The sequence below is a fragment of the Parambassis ranga genome, chromosome 1 (genome assembly GCF_900634625.1).
Source record: "Parambassis ranga chromosome 1, fParRan2.1, whole genome shotgun sequence".
NCBI lineage: Eukaryota > Metazoa > Chordata > Actinopteri > Ambassidae > Parambassis > Parambassis ranga.
In genome coordinates, this window is record NC_041022.1 from 3,646,308 (window position 1) to 3,661,855 (window position 15,548).

The 15,548-nt window shown below is 47.6% G+C and overlaps 1 protein-coding gene across 7 annotated transcripts in view; it reads left to right on the forward strand.

Moving 5' to 3' along the window:
• sh3pxd2aa (SH3 and PX domains 2Aa) overlaps positions 1-15,548 on the forward strand; it is an 84,410-nt gene that overhangs the window by 40,945 nt on the left and 27,917 nt on the right. For 5 of the 7 annotated variants that reach the window (XM_028422827.1, XM_028423244.1, XM_028422984.1 and 2 more), the window contains 3 exons: positions 1,840-1,865; positions 8,127-8,171; positions 11,959-12,087. In XM_028422827.1, coding sequence (XP_028278628.1) covers positions 1,840-1,865; positions 8,127-8,171; positions 11,959-12,087 — 200 coding nt within the window. The remainder of the gene's footprint in view (positions 1-1,839; positions 1,866-8,126; positions 8,172-11,958; positions 12,088-15,548) is intronic. The other 2 variants (XM_028423074.1, XM_028423156.1) reach the window with 1 other exon arrangement.

Genomic DNA, 15,548 nt, shown 5'->3' on the forward strand with positions numbered 1-15,548 from the left:
TGTGTTAGCTCGAGCAGGTATTCATTAACCTCATGCAGAGAGCGGGCATTAGCTCGAACTGCAAGCGCTGAGCAGAGTCCTCGCCTCTGCAGTAAAACCTCCCGGAGCTGTTTGCTCCGTGTCCTGACAGGATGAAGTCCCTCATTAATGAAACGAGCCGTTTCACAGAGGTCAGCGGGGTCAGCTGTCCCAAACCAAGAGGAGGGCAGGAGGACAGGGGGGCAGGAGGACAGGAGGGCAGGGCTCAAATTCAGGGCAGCAACATAGTTCAGGCAAACAGTCAGAAGATAATCACTTTGTTGGAGACTAAAGACAAAAACAGATTTGCCCACTAACATATGCACAAAGCTACCTTTTAACCTGCTGTTGACTATGGAGATCTTCTGCATATGAATGCTTCTGCTCTCTGCCATGGGGCTCTAAGATTCCTTACTAAGTGTGGTCCCTTCACTCACCATTGTGCACTTCAGTGTCAACGGGACGTCTGTATATCCCCGACGCCTGAGTCTTTGGTGTGTGTGGGCATGCTGGGTATCACTCCTCCCTATCTCTGTTGTCTTTTAACAAGGAAACATGGAAGTCATGATCTCCGTTCTATGGATGAACTGACCTGAACTGAACTGGAGAAGAAAGCCTTCAGGTTTTCAGCAGCTAATTCCTGGAATAAAATACAATCCCGACCTCGACTACAAGCACTTGTTACCTCGAATGAGTTTGAGTCTCTGGTGAGATCTTTGCAGTCCACCTAGTCTGTGTGCAGATGTTTTAATGTTGTTAGTTTTGTGTGTGCTGTGTTAGCCGGTATTATAAAGTCAACACTACATCTACACAGTGCCGCTGCAGCACAGATGGTTAGCTGGCTTCAAAACACAGCAACTCAACATCAGTGTGGAGGAGCCACCTAGCCTAACGTGCTAAGTGTAGAGTGCATTCCTCATATGGTCATCACTAGCCAAATGCTAGCTCCTGTGCCTCTGACGGTAGGATCGGCTGCCTTGTGGCGCCTCTGCCTGCAGGTGAAGCTCATCCACTGCGTTCTGACTACACCTGTCCATGTGATATGATGGCTGCCCTTTAAAATCCGCCTGGGAAACATCCAGGGAAATAAGCACTAATTCTCCAACACAAAGCGGCCTGCCTGGGTCTGGTTGATTCTTCTGCTTGTATTATTTTTAAGTATGTGAGACGAGAAGTCTCCGCTCGTCTCTGCTGTGTGTTTGCTTTCCTCTGATTCAGCTGTACTGCAGCAGGGATGACGTGGCTGAAATGTGAGGTTAGATAGGGGGTTTGATTGGAAAAGAAGACTTATAGAAGAGAAGAAGGAGCCGGGGAGGTCTGCCTCTCCATAAATAGATCATGCTCTGTCTCTATCTGTTTTAACCCCATTGCCACGCCGCCTGAGTCCGAAAGTCAGTCACTATTGACGCGGAGCAGAGCAGCAGAGCTCACGCTCCGCTCCGTCGCCCCCTCCTCAGTCTGCAGCTTAGACATAATCCTGTTAGAATCCATTAAGCAAGGCATCTTAAAGTGAGCCTCCTCCTGACAAATGTGGGGAGAGGTCGCCGGCTTCGCTAACAGGAGGGAGGATGGCGGTGCTGCTTTACAGTCACATGACTCATTTGTGTCTGTTGCAGGGAGTACAGGCAGCTGGCCAAAGTCATCCCTCCCTCCCTCCCTCTCTCTCTCCCTCCCTCTCTCCATCCTTCACTCTCTGCCTCTCTCCCCTTCAGACACATGCATTTCTTGTTGCACTGAAGCCGCTTGCATGCTGCTGTTTTTGCACATGTTGTGTGTGTGATCGACACTAACCATGTCCCTCTTGTGTTGCTTCTCCTTCAGGGACTATGGCTCCAAGCGCAAGTCCGGTAAGTCCCCAGTTTTTCTTTCCTCTTTCCTCTCTCACAGCTTGTTGCTCCTTCAGGTCCGTCAGAGTGTGCCGGATGTTCTGCTGTGAAACACATGTGTGTGTGCCGTCCATGTGATGTCAGTGTGTGGTTTGTTTACTACTGCTGTGGGTTCAGGAGGCTGTCAGGCTGTCAGGCTGTCTCCCTCCAGCCTGGCGGTGCAGGGTGGGGTCACTCTCAGAGTTTTCTCTGATATCAGAATAGAGTCATGATCCGGAGGAGAGGCTGCAGGCTGATGGAGGGAAGGGTTTGCATGACGTTTGTTTAATTTTCTTCATAATTCAATAAGAAGGAAGAAAGAAGGATTTCCCTCGACATTGTTAAATTGTGTTAAGGACTTAAGGTCGATATCATATGAGGGCCGGATGTAAAACCTGGGCTGTGGGGTTAGAGGGTGACGATGAGAAGCACTCATGTCATGCGATGGGGCTGAGAGGTCGGCCTGAACGAAGTCATGAAGTCATGACATTGCTTCTTATCCATAGAAGCTGTTTTTGTATATTTACATCTTTAATCTCTGTATAAAAAAACGTATTTTTTAGATTTTTGTTGTGATTTAGAAATATTTTTTCTAAAAGATTTCATCTTAGAAATGACTTCAGGCTTATTTTTATCATAAATTTGTAGAATAGACATTATCTGACTGATCTGACTTGGATGCTAGACATTAACTTTTTTGTCTTTTTTACCAAAATGTGTAATCTCACAAAGAAAAAACAGATCGTAACATTTACTGCCTTAAATTGTGAAACGACTAGTATGTATATAATGTAGCTCATGAATCACATAATTGTCAGGAATAACTTTATAATCTCACTTAATAGTTAAGTTTTACCTCAGAATATATTGCCCTAATACCAAAAACCGTCCATTCATTTTTTTATATATATGAGTCTTAATTCACTGACTGTAAAGACTATTCATCCATTCCTGTGACAGATCTTTAGCCTCATTAGCCATCTTAGCAAATGTATGGCTCTTAGAGGGTATTAGCTGCAGAACAGCTGCTTAACAAAAGCGTTGGCACATGTGAGTCACTAATATATGCGTCCTGGAAGCCTGTTTGTTTAAGGCTGAGCAGCCTGTGGGAATGTTGGACCTGGTCTGACTCTGGTACCTCTGATGTGCTAACAGACGGCCGGGTCCGTTCAGATGCAGGTCGAGGTGACTGGTGTGTGTGTGTGTGATGAAGATGAGTGTATTTTTAGACAGAAGCCTCCTGCAGTGAATCCAGGCTGATTCACCTGCGTTCACATTCCTCTGACTGATCTGGCTTCCTGAGAGCTGGTTGCTGCTGTGGATAAGCCTGCTCATGATTCTTTCCACACGGCCCCACAGAGCAGCTCATTATGCTGAGGAACAGGTGGCTCTCGTTCCCTTTGTGTTGACCCACCTTAACGTTAGGGGTGTTGCCCAGTTGGACGACGCTCCACTGACCCACTGATCTCTGCTACGACCTCCAGGAAGTCAGTCAGTGCAGCAGGAGGCTGTCTGGGTGTCTATTTTTATATGTTTGTACAGTTGCATAATGTCTGTGAGGGGATACGAGGGAACAATATCTGCAGTATCAGACGGGATTTTCAAACAGATGCACTTTAGTGGCTTTACCTTTGTTTTCAGTTGCTGTTTGGTCATGTGTAGGCAATGATCATGTGGTTTGGACATAAAAACCAAGCAGCAACCTCCAGGGCTCAGACTTGAAGCCAATGAGGAAGTGTGAAAAGTTGCAGTTCACTCCGCAGCCTCTAGGGGCTGGCTCCAAAAGTGAGTCCATCTTCACAGACCTCCATGATAAAATGTCCTAATAACCATGTTTACAGCTGGGTTAAAAAAAAACATTCCTTCCTTCTAGTGTCAGCTGTACGGGGGTGTGACTTGTTTTTGTAACTCACTCGTTTTAATATATTCGGGTTAATTATGGCCGACTGTGACGCTGCCAGCACGTTGGAGCTAGGGCTGAACGATCTATCGTTTTAGACCGAAAATTGTGATCTCAGATGACGCGATTTTGAGATCGTCAAAGCCATGGTTCTTTGCACTGCTCCTAACTGAATCAGGTTTTGTTTTGTCAAATGCTACGGCTGAAAACGAAAAGAAAACGGAGGAACTGGAACCCTAAAACAAACTCCACCTTTATGTTCGGTACTGTTTTTGCCGGCAGCAGCGGTGCGTCTTCTAAGCCTGTGTCTGTGTGTGCGTGCGCAACGTGTGTCGCAGTGGAAGGGCCGTGTGTAAATGCTACAAGCATGTAAGCGCCCACCTCTCTGAACATTACCAGCTCCTTATATTCAGGTTCGCTGCTGTTGTGCCGTCAGCAGGTGTGTGTGTGTGTGCGCATCAGATGCAGACAGAGGCAGCAGCTAATGACGTCACGTCATGAAGAGGCTCCATATGTGGACTCTAGTAAACGGTGGACAGAGGTGACAGCAGCAGCTCCGTTTGTCCTTAGATATGATTCTCATTAAAGTTTGATCATTTGTTCTAAATCACATTGAACTTTAGGAGTTACTTAAGTCTCAATACTGTATTTATTGTTTAACCTTAGGAGGCACACTTCAGTCTGTTTAAATGACTGTTGAATAATACTTTACAGAACTACATTAGTCTTCTTTTAACCTATTTGAAATAAAACTTTATTTTGTTCTGTAATTGTAATTTAAATTTTCATGTTTATTGAAAACTAATACTGAGTGCACGTTATCAGAGTTTACTTTTAGATCTACTGATAGTTTTTGAGAAGTGACAGAGTAGCTACCTGAAGTCATTTACACAGAAACATGTTTGACATGATTTGAAAAAAAATCGTGGATGAAATCGAAATCGCAATATTTGCCAGAAAAATCGCAATTCAATTTATTCTTAAAATCGTTCAGCTCTAGTTGGAGCAGCCCGGAGCCTCTCACTGAGCTTTATTAACAGCTCTTCAGAATCAAACAGTTGACATCGATGAAGCTCCGTCCATACTTTTTACTGTCAATGGAAAAACACTGTGTGGCCAAAAGTAAATGGACACCATGCGGAAGGATGGAAAGTCATAATGTCTGCTTGATGTGCAGCTTGTGAGGGTTTGTAGGTGTGCTTTGGTTTATCAGTGTTAAGATTATTGGATGTTGGCAAAAATGCATTATTATATTGCATTATTAACCGACTGTCCCTGATTAGTCAATCAATCTACGTATTCTGACATTTGATGGACAAACCAGTGGAACATTTCCTGAAAGTGTTTCTGTTTATCCATTTTTTTGACTCATTGCTGCAGCTTTAGAGCAGCTCATGAGCATTTAGATGATATAGTTGTGTGTTTGTGAGCTAAAGCTAAAAGAAACAAAGTTCATGAAACATGGAGGTCAGCAGACACTGGCAGGCTGTCCACAGACTATTGGCCATATAGTGTACTTTAGTACAAAATCTCATCCAATAATTAAAAAAAGGAAGCTTTAAGTCGTGCACATGTGGCTGTTTGTCACCCTGAGATGTCAGATGTGAGGTGCAGATGCAGAGGGAGCGGAGGCGGCTGCTGCTGGTCGGGCTGCACCGGCTGTCAGGCGGCTGCTTTGTTGACATTGGAACGGCCGGCTGCATTCGACTGGAGGAGGGAGGACAGCCTCTGTGTGTGTGTGTGTGTTTACATATCTGTTAAGCTGTCAGGGCTAATGAGCATTTTATTGTTGTTTGTTGTCAATAGACACATTTATGTGACACTTACACCCTCCATTAGCCGCCGTCACATGAGGATAGAGCTCCTCTCTTTACTGCCGCGCTCATCGCAGCCATGATAACGTCTCACACACACACACACACAGGACAGTAAAGTCAGTATTGATTTAGCCAGAAAAATCATTGTTTTTATGACCAGGAGGCTGAGGGATGGTGCTCTTCATCACTTCCACCTGCAGGAGGCGATGTTTGAAACTTTAGCTGTGACTCACCCTGAGAGCCAGCCGGGACAGAGGAGTGCTGTCCTTTGTGTCGCAGTCACAGATGAATTGTTCTCTGCTTGCTGAACAGTGTATCAATAACCGTTAGCTCCAACCTGTGGTCTGACATTGTTAGTGGCGCCGCTGTGAGGAGTCGATACTGGTTACCTGTGATTTAGTGTTGGCCGCCTCCGTGTTCTTGGTGGCAGCAGCTGCAGCTTCTCGCCATACATTTCAAGGTTCAGTTTTAATAAAACAAACGGCTTCAGAGATATTTAAATGTAAATCAGAGCAGTCTGTGTTCTGCAGATGAAGCTGTCTGCCTCCTGATAAATATATAATGTCACAACAGTGTTGTAAAAGTCTCCCCCCGGAGCCCCCAGGCTCCCTCAGGTCTCAGCGGTCTGTCAGAGGGGTCGAGCAGTGTTGTCAGCTAAAGGATCTGTTCTCTCCAAACACAATCTAAGTCCACAGAATAACAAGATAGATGGCTAATAAGCTCCTCCAGTCCAAACACAGAAATCGATGCCATTCTTCATCGCCCTCATGCTCTTAATTGCGGCGTAATGTAGACGTTTGGGGTCAGGATTCTAGGAAAATTACCCACAGCAGCAAAGGGACAGAGGAAACACTGCTGGTTTGTGGCGTCATCAGCCAAACCTGAAAGGAATTAGGCTTCCATCTGTGTGTGTGTGTGTGGACTCAGAGCAGAGCTAATATCAGTCAGATGTTGGGAGCTACTCTGCGAGCAGGCGGGTGGGTAATAATCACGGTGCGCAGGATTTGACCCCGGCTGACCTGGGACCAGCACGTATCCCTCCCTCTGGGGCCAACATCAATCCACCAAAGCTCCAGAGGCTCTGCAGGATAGTGAGAGGGGATTTGCCATTTATTATCTCACATGAGTCGACAGAGAGGAGCGGCCCGCCTCGCAGCAGCAGCAGCAGAGCTGGCCCGGTTCTGAGTAAAACTTTTCAACAGATAAGATGATTGTTCAGGAAACAGAGTTTAGATCGAGGGCTGTGAGGGTTCGAATGTTTTTCATGGAGAAATAAAACATGATGTTCCTGCTGAAGGCCAGGAACCACAATGAGTGAAAACACAACTTACAAGGTTACAGTTTCCACTGACTAAACTGAAAACAAACTGAGAACCCTCCAGTGCCGTGTTACCAGAGGTGTTTGACAGCATAAATACCTGGTTATTGGAACAAATTGCTTAAACATTTATGTTAAATGTTGATCTGACGTGTCCCTTGAGTTCCCATCAGGAGTGGATTCTGGAGTCAATTTTACAGGGGGCCTCTCGAACCAGTGTTCATGTCATAAAAACCTGACAACAACAATCATTTTCTTCTTATTTCTTCAGTTTTCTTTGTCATTAGTGTGCAAAACAATGAGTGCATGGAGTCAGCCGTCCCTTTAAAGGAGGTCTCCTACTGTCAGTGCAGACGTTGTAATCACCACTGCCGTAGCTAAAGGTCCTCAGGCCTTAGGGGCCCGTTACTGGCCTGGGGCCCCGAACAGTGAGCTCTCTTGCCTGCTGGAAAGCTGTGACTTTTAGTGCTAGCAGCAAAGTTACCATAAAGTACCCTGTACTACGTTAGCATTCAGCTCAGGAGTTCACTGTAGATCAGTGTCTCCACAGCTGGACGATCATCTGCTTAAATTAAAGTTGCCTGAAGGCTGACACTCAGTGGGTGAAACCTGGTCCTGTGACATCACACGCATACCTTCTCCGTCTTCTTCTGCCTTCATATTTTTCAGGTTTTGTTTAACCATGACATCTCTTCAGCGGAACTTTAGCTGAACGTTGTGTGTAGCATTCCTGTGCCGTGCTGTCAGGGATGGTTTTGGTTTGTCCTCCCCCCCCCTCTTGGTGCTGCTGCCGCTCTGACGCTGGCTCCCATCAGCCTGACTGATATGATTTTGCGCTGATTGATCTCAAATCACGACACATACCACAGTACACGTGGTCCGTAGCCACCTCTCTTCTGATGCATGGCGTTTAATTTCCTGGCTGGGGGTGCACTGATGCACTGTTGTTTTGAAAATGGGGGATGGTTGGGATGGTTGGGGGGGGGGGGGGGTGAGAGGGCTGTGGAAGTGGCTGACGCCCCTCTCAGACATTCCTGGAAGTCCACACACAGAGGACGGAGGAGGAGGTGGAGGAGCTCTGATCTGAAGGAGCTCCACCTTTATGTTTAGCAGCGTGATGACGGTGTGCTCTGCCACACTGCTGCTCGGCATGCCGTCACTCTGAATAATCTCTCTCTGCTTCCTCTCTTCCTTCTCTTTGTCTGCAGTGTGGATGTACGGCTTTACAGACAGCCCGAGGAAAGAGGCCTCAGGTAGCCCTGTGTGTCGCCGTGTTGAATGTGCATGCTGCCGCCACACGCCGGCTACATCCCTGTTCGCTTTTATTTCTTTTCACACATCAGCTTTCTTTCTCTCTGCATCTGCTTTGCATGCTGCCCCCCCCCCCCCCCCCCGTCTGAGCTGATCACCCCAGCACAGGGCCGAGCAAACGGCGCCGTCAGGTGTCATGTCTGGTCCACATTCGGTTTGATCACTGTTAGGTTGTCATCTGTCTCAGCCGGACACACTGTGTTGTCTGTACGAGGGGAACCAGAAGGTTTCTTGTGTGCACGGCGTAGTACATCAGTGTGAGTCACCTCACCTGTCAGTGCTCAGAATGTTACAGCTGATCGAGGGTCAGATCACCTTCATCCTCTGTTATGAAGGAACTACACTGTGTACACTCATAGTTTGTGTTATCGATGTCCCTTTAGGGCCTCCGTAGAAATGTGAAAAGAGATCCAGCATTTATTAAAACACAGGTAAACCCCTGCTAATATATATCTGTGGATTCTCTCATTCATCCAGGTCATAGTCATTTCCAAGAGTTTAAATCGAGGCAACTGGACTCAAGGTTTTTTGAAGACGTTTCATCACTTCAGTTCAGCAGAACTGAAGAAACCACACGGGGAAGTCCAGTTGCCTCGATTTAAACTCTTGGAAACCCTTGCTAGCGTGTTTTTGATGACCTTTACTATCAGACCTCCTTCAAACAGAGACATTATATCTGTATAAACCCTCAGACACAGCCATACGTTCAACATGTAACCCAGCAATGAGGGGGATGTGGAATGCAGAGTGCAGCGGCTCTCTGGGATTCATGGTGCTTTTCAACCAGGCGTGGCTGCAGCAGAAAGCAGCATAAAGCTCTTAAATAGCAGGATCAGAGCTGCTTTATTACCTCGGGCTGATTGCTGCCTGCACACAAGGCCCTTCATGCTCTTCACAGCATGCGTGGAGGACAACACGGAGGCTTCATGCAGCAGGGACGGAAGGTTATGAGCGCTGCCTGCCTACGTTTGTTTGCTACATGCCGAGATGCTTCGTTGTGTTTTAAGCACCCTGCGAGTGCTGGTTTGAATTTTTCCAGACTGCAGCCTGTTTTTATTGTCGTAAAAAGCCTGCTGATAAAATGGTGCTGCTCAGATTCGGCGTTTGCTGATCCAGTGAGTGGCACAGAAAACACTGATAATTGGTTTCAACTCTCTGAACCCACAAATCTACTGGAGGCTTTCAGATGTTTGTTCATATGTTTGCACCAAATAGATTCTGCAAAAAACAAAAACTCCTCAGCACCACTAAGGCCCCGTTCACACTGGAGAAAGTCAATCCAGCTAGAGTAGGATTGAATCCGGATCGCCTTTAAGCTGGATACAGTCAGACCTATTTTCAAATCGTGTCCACACTCTATCCAGCTTAACCCGGCTTGTTGTCCTCCAAAATGCTAGGTGGCGCCTCGTAATATACAGAGTCGGTTCAGGCCGCGGTAGGACCGCTTGTGCACATGGGTTTTTTTTTGTTTTGTCCCGTGTTGCTTGTTCTTTCACTTTTTTCGGTTCTAAAAGCAGTTTATTCCTTTGTAGCCCTGTGAAAAATAAACTCGGGGCAAAGCTATAGTAGTTCAACGGTTGTTTACATACGGCTTTTGTACGCGACCCGGACACTGTCCCTATGAACCGGAAGCATCACATCGCTAGCGGGATTCGCTAGCCGCATTTGCGTTCAGACCTGAGCCAGATGTAAGCCGATCCGGCTAGATCCACCTCCTACAGGTGGATCGAGATCTATCCGGATATATCCGATTCGGCCCCGCTCTAGCCGGATTGATTTCCCCAGTGTGAAGGCGGTCTAAGAACCCATGATTGATTCACATGTGACCAGCAGTCACATGACAAGTATTCAGTGAGTATTCGGCTGTTCTTGTGTGTAGCCTCATCTGTTTTGGCCTGGTTTGTGTCTGATTGGGCTCAGCAGCTACTCCCCGCCTGCCTGTAGGTTTACTCAGCAGGATCTCTGGCTGTCATCTGTTCACTGCATGTTCTCTGGTGTGACCATCTCTAAACTCCTCATCTACACATCACATCTAATCCACCAGAACATGTCTCAGGCAGCTTTAAAACACACACACACACACACACACACACACAGTGTAGTTCCTTTATAACAGAGGATGAAGGTGATCTGATCCTTCATCAGCAGCTGTAACACTGAGCACTGACAGGTGAGGTGGCTCACACTGATTATGTGGTTATGTATCAGTGGGTGGGATGAATCAGCAGCAAGTCCACATTTTCTCCTCAAAGTTAGAAGGAAAAAAAATGTGCAGCAGAAGGACAAGGACCAAGCTGTGATGTAGTAGATGTCCGGGTCATCTCTGAAGCTGCAGGTCTGCAGTGGTCACTGCCATCAAACGTGGTCCAAGGAAGGAAAAGAGGGGAGAAAAGGTTTCTGTCGATCAAACAGACGAGCTACAAGCCAGGTTTTAGAGACTCAGATCAGTTTGTTTTGGGTCCACATGGAGGCACAAATGTGATTGTCTGACTTATCAGACTACATCGATAAATGTGCATTGCTTTCTCTCTATGAAGTCCCCCTCTGGAGCCCATAAACTGGTTTTCTGGTCTGTTCTGGACTTCGGGATGTGGTCCTAAATCAGATCTGTGTCTGTGTAAACCAGAACAGCCATGTAAGGTATACATGTGGGTTACTTTCCCGCCCACCTGCAGTCCCATCAGTGGTCCACCATGATTGATAAACATTTAAATGAGACAATCTGTGATTCTATGGAACATACATGTTTGGTTCCTGACATTTGAAAATGGCTTGAAGTGGCACACGGGACTTTGCTTTTTAACACCGCGGAGTCTTCATCCACCTTTTGTGTCACTAAACATCATCATCACTGCGGGCTGCGTCTTCAGAAGCAGCTTTGAAATGCAGCTGTTAGCAGCACAGATGTGAGGTTTCTTAGGATGTGAAGTCCCTGTGACTCTGTGGGTCATTTCTCTCCCTCTCTCTCTCTCTCTCTCTCTCTCTCTCTCTCTCTCTCTCTCTCTCTCTACTGGCGTCTCAAAGGTTAAACATGAGAGAGAAAACAGAGCAGCCTAACCCCAACTGAAACGCCTTCTTCTTTTGTTTCACATAAACATGGACCCTGCCTCTCTCTCTCTCTCTCTCTCTCTCCCTCTCTCTCTGACCCACTCATATGTTTCTATTTAAGGCCAGCAGTGCCGACTACCATGATTGGTGTGTTCACCCCCCTTCTTTGACTCCCTGTCCAACGGCTGGCTCCCAAAGGCAGCGGAGGGGAGGCCTTTCCTCTCAACCGCACTGTTGATTTTCCACAAGGAAGCTTCACCATTCCTGCACTCGTTCGCTCCCTTTCAAACCGCTGGCTGCTCCTCTCTGCCTCCTCTTTCCCTTCAAACTCTGACGCTGCTTCAGGTCATGGATCCTCTGTAGGAGCGGCGAGATGCAGCGCCTGCAAACGTCCCCCTTCCTCCTTTTGTTTTAATCCCCTCCGATGCTCCTGGGTCGTTCGCTGTGGGGGCCGGGGGTCGACTCAGCTGTATGGCCAGATGTTTGGGACGATGCAGCCGACAAGTGGTGAAGAGTTCTGATTGGTCAGGGAGGCACAGGGAGCTGGTGGGGGGGCGGCGGAGGGGCGGCTGATGGCGGCTTACCGGAAGCACAGTGGCAGCAGTGCAGTGGGGTGCAGCGGGCGTTCGCGGCGGGGTGCCACGGCGGGCAGGTGGCTGACGGCCTGTTTCTTCCCCTCAGGGATGGACAGCTCGGAGCCCATGGTGCTGGAGCAGTACGTGGCTGTGGCCAACTACGAGAGGCAGGAGAACTCCGAGATCAGCCTCAAGGCCGGGGAGACGGTGGACGTGATCGAGAAGAGCGAGAGTGGTGAGTGTTTCCTGACTTTCCTCAACTAAAAGTGCAGCTTGTTGTGTTTGTATCACACACACACTCACACACACACAGAGCCATGCCCACTCTTTGTATGCTCCTACTCAGCCTCCCTCCCTTACTCTCCTGGCTGGGGGCTTTGCACCACCTGGAGGTGCTGTTTGGCTGGCAAACCCGTGCGTGTGTGTGTGTTTGTGTGTGTGTTTTGGATAGACGCCAGTCTCTTGGCTTTTAGAATGTCAACTAAACTCAGACGTCTCCTCCTCACAGTTTGAGTCCTGGTTCCTGCGTCCTCCTTTCTGTTTAGCAGCCACAGAGCTGGATCTTGTTTTCAGCTGCTGACATAAGCAGCAGCTTGCACAACTCAGGAAGGTTTGGCAGCACAGCGCTGTTGTTCTCTCAGCTCTTATCTGTGCACTGATTACCCATGTGAATCCATTATCTCTCTGTTATCTCGGCGTGTGCATCTTTGAGGGATTATGTGAGCTAATGAGGCAGTTTTGCCGCCGCACCAGCTCGTTAGTTTGACATTTTGGTATTTGGGTGATTTCTGGTGTGACCTGTCAGCAGAAAGCAGATTTGAAATGCATGCTAGGCACCAGCCTTTACAGCCAGAACAGAAGGATCACTCTCTGGTGCTCCTTGAAGGCAGGTTTAAGCTCAAAATGTAAGCTAAAAACTTCTGCACTCCTCAGCACATCCTGGAAGCCATGATGGACTCACACGGGAGTACCTGTTTGAGCTATAGCTTTCAACAGCTGATTACTGTCTGTCTAACTGTGGTATTGAGTTCTCTCTGCTTGTAGCACTGATTGTGTTTTTCACATAGAGCTGCAGGACTTTATGATGAGGACAGGCTGGCTGAACTTGAGACAGGAGGGGAAAAACAGACAGAAACTATGTGGGTTGTTTTTGTTTTAACTGAAGGACGTGAAGTTCTTCCAGACCTTCTGGATGTCTTCACTTCCGATCTTTTTGTTTATCAAGTTGTGTGTTTTTTTGTTTTTCTGTCAACTCTTGACTTTTTTGTTTTTCTTGCGAAACTTTGAGCGCCAGGCGTCTTTGTTGCGTGATGACTCGGATGTGATTTCTTCACGTCTGGCCTGACAGCGTCTGCTGAGCTGAGAGCTGAGAGTCTTTTCCTGAACTCTGAGGAACGCTGAGCTCTGAATGTGTGTGTGTGTGTGTGTGTGCTGTCGTCATCTGCTGGGCCAGAGAAGTAGAGCAGCAGCCATGATGATGATGATGATGATGATGATGATAATGACATCACTTGGCGGCTGTGCCAAGTCAAACACATCTGAGAGCTCGTATAAAATCCCACAAACCTCCTTCCTGCTCTTCAAGGCTTCGCTGCAGGCTCTGTGCTGCAGAGACAGTCTGATAATGAAGCTCGTCTTTTAACCCTCTCCGTGGTTTAAGAGCCACATTTCACCTGTTTTTTTTCCTCTGCACGCTCAGCACAGATGTTGTCCTGCTACTGTTTATTCACAAAATATATCAGGCTCTTTCTGAGGGTCTGCAGACTGGATGTGACATTATTATGAGTTCAGCTCCACGGTCGGATGTTGTTTTTTGCCCCTGTGAGAAGTTATTGGTCTTACAAGTCAGGACCCAGCTGTTTCACTGTACAGTGTGTGAGTCTGTGTGTGTGTGTGTGTCCTCTTGAACTTTAGGAGCTGCTATCTTGTAAAGAGAGATTTATGAAGCGCTGTGTGTGTGTGTGTGTGTGGGGGGGGGCTCATCCCTGCGTGCAGAGCACAGGCCTCGTCTGGGCCGCTGTCCTGCAGTTCTCCCTCTGCTCCCTGCTCGGACATGGGAACCACGAAGAGTCTGCAGAGAGGAATGTCCCAGCTGGAAGAAATAAATCTGCATATGTGACCCGTTAAAATCTATGTTGGACTAAAAGGGGGGGCAGGAATGTAAGATTCACGGAGGTGAAGAGGTCAGTTTGGTTACACCTGTGCACATCAGAGGGCTTCATCACCTTTCTGATTTGGCTGTTAAATGAGGAGCATTTAGGGGTTAAAATGCAGGTTTTGGATTTTCTGTGCTGTGTCTGACCTTTATTGAATATTGAACATCAACATGCCTTAAGGGTGCAGCCTGGACCTGTGTCAGTGCAGCCTGGACCTGTGTCAGTGCAGCCTGGACCTGTGTCAGTGCAGCCTGGACCTGTGTCAGTGCAGCCTGGACCTGTGTCAGTGCAGCCTGGACCTGTGTCAGTGCTACAGGGGGCCTTTAGAGACTTCTATCTACCAGAGACCGTTGTCTTATTTGTGCTTGTCCATCACAAGTGACAGTGATGTTCACCCTCTGTGAATCCCAAGTCCGTCTGAGCCGTGGGTTTGAACCAGCAGACATGATGACACCCTGTCCAATAGCGGACAGTGACTCCACAGTTTCTCCATGATGGCAACGTTTGGAGCTTCAAACTGCTCTTCATGAAATGGCTGATGTCAGAGGGTCCGTCTGTCGTGCATGAGGAGGTGCACATGGACCACATTGGCAAGATGTGTGTGTGTTTAGTTGTCGTGTCGTGGTGGCCTTCAGCGCTGAGTCTTATTTGCTTCATGTAATCCTTCTCTTTGATCCTCTGCTGCCTCCTCATAAAGGCAGACATACGTCACACAGATGTCTTTTTTCTGTCTGATTCATCTCTGAGGATGAACTGTAAGTTAAAGCAGCTACGCTCTCTCTCTGTGGCTGTGGTGACAGAGGGCTGAATATATGTGTGGGGGGAAAAATCTCTTTTTTTCCTCTGTTTCATCAGCCGAGACTAATGGATCCACCAGGAGAACTCAAACAGGATCTTTTGGGTTAGTGTGCCGCCAGAGGCACGGCAGCAGCCGGAGGAACCGTTTACCCAGTCTCTGTTGATTTAAAGAGATCAGACAGGTTTTCTTACATCTCTGCGGACTCTGCGGCTCATACACACCTCCTGCCGGGTTTCCGCAGATTACTGATGCTCAGTATGTTTCTGTGGGCATCAGTCATAAAGCTGTGTTGCCTACATGGAAACATTAGATGAAAACTTTGCTTGGAATGTGTGTAACTGTCTGTCCTGAGAGTCTGCCTCCAAAACAAGTGACGCTTCTGCGTCATGCATTCTGCATACATGTCAGAACTGTCCAAGGTTTACTACATTTGTGATTAGATCATGGTTTCTGGAAAGTTTTTTTACTCAAAGAAGTACAAATAGAAGCAAAGTCAGGCCTCAAGTAGTTCACAGCTTAATGTGGGACACTCAGGGCCACTTATAAGACCAGCAGAGGGGTGAGAGGAGTCAGACATCAGCAGGAGGAAGAGGAGTCTGTGTGCCCTGTGTGAGCAGAGCGGTGCAGAGCGGCTGGTCCCGGGCGGGGACAGCTGCTGGTCCACACATGGACAGAGGAGAGCTGGATCCAGACTCCATGATCCCCAAAAGAAACAGGAAGAAACAACCAACCAGATGCAGC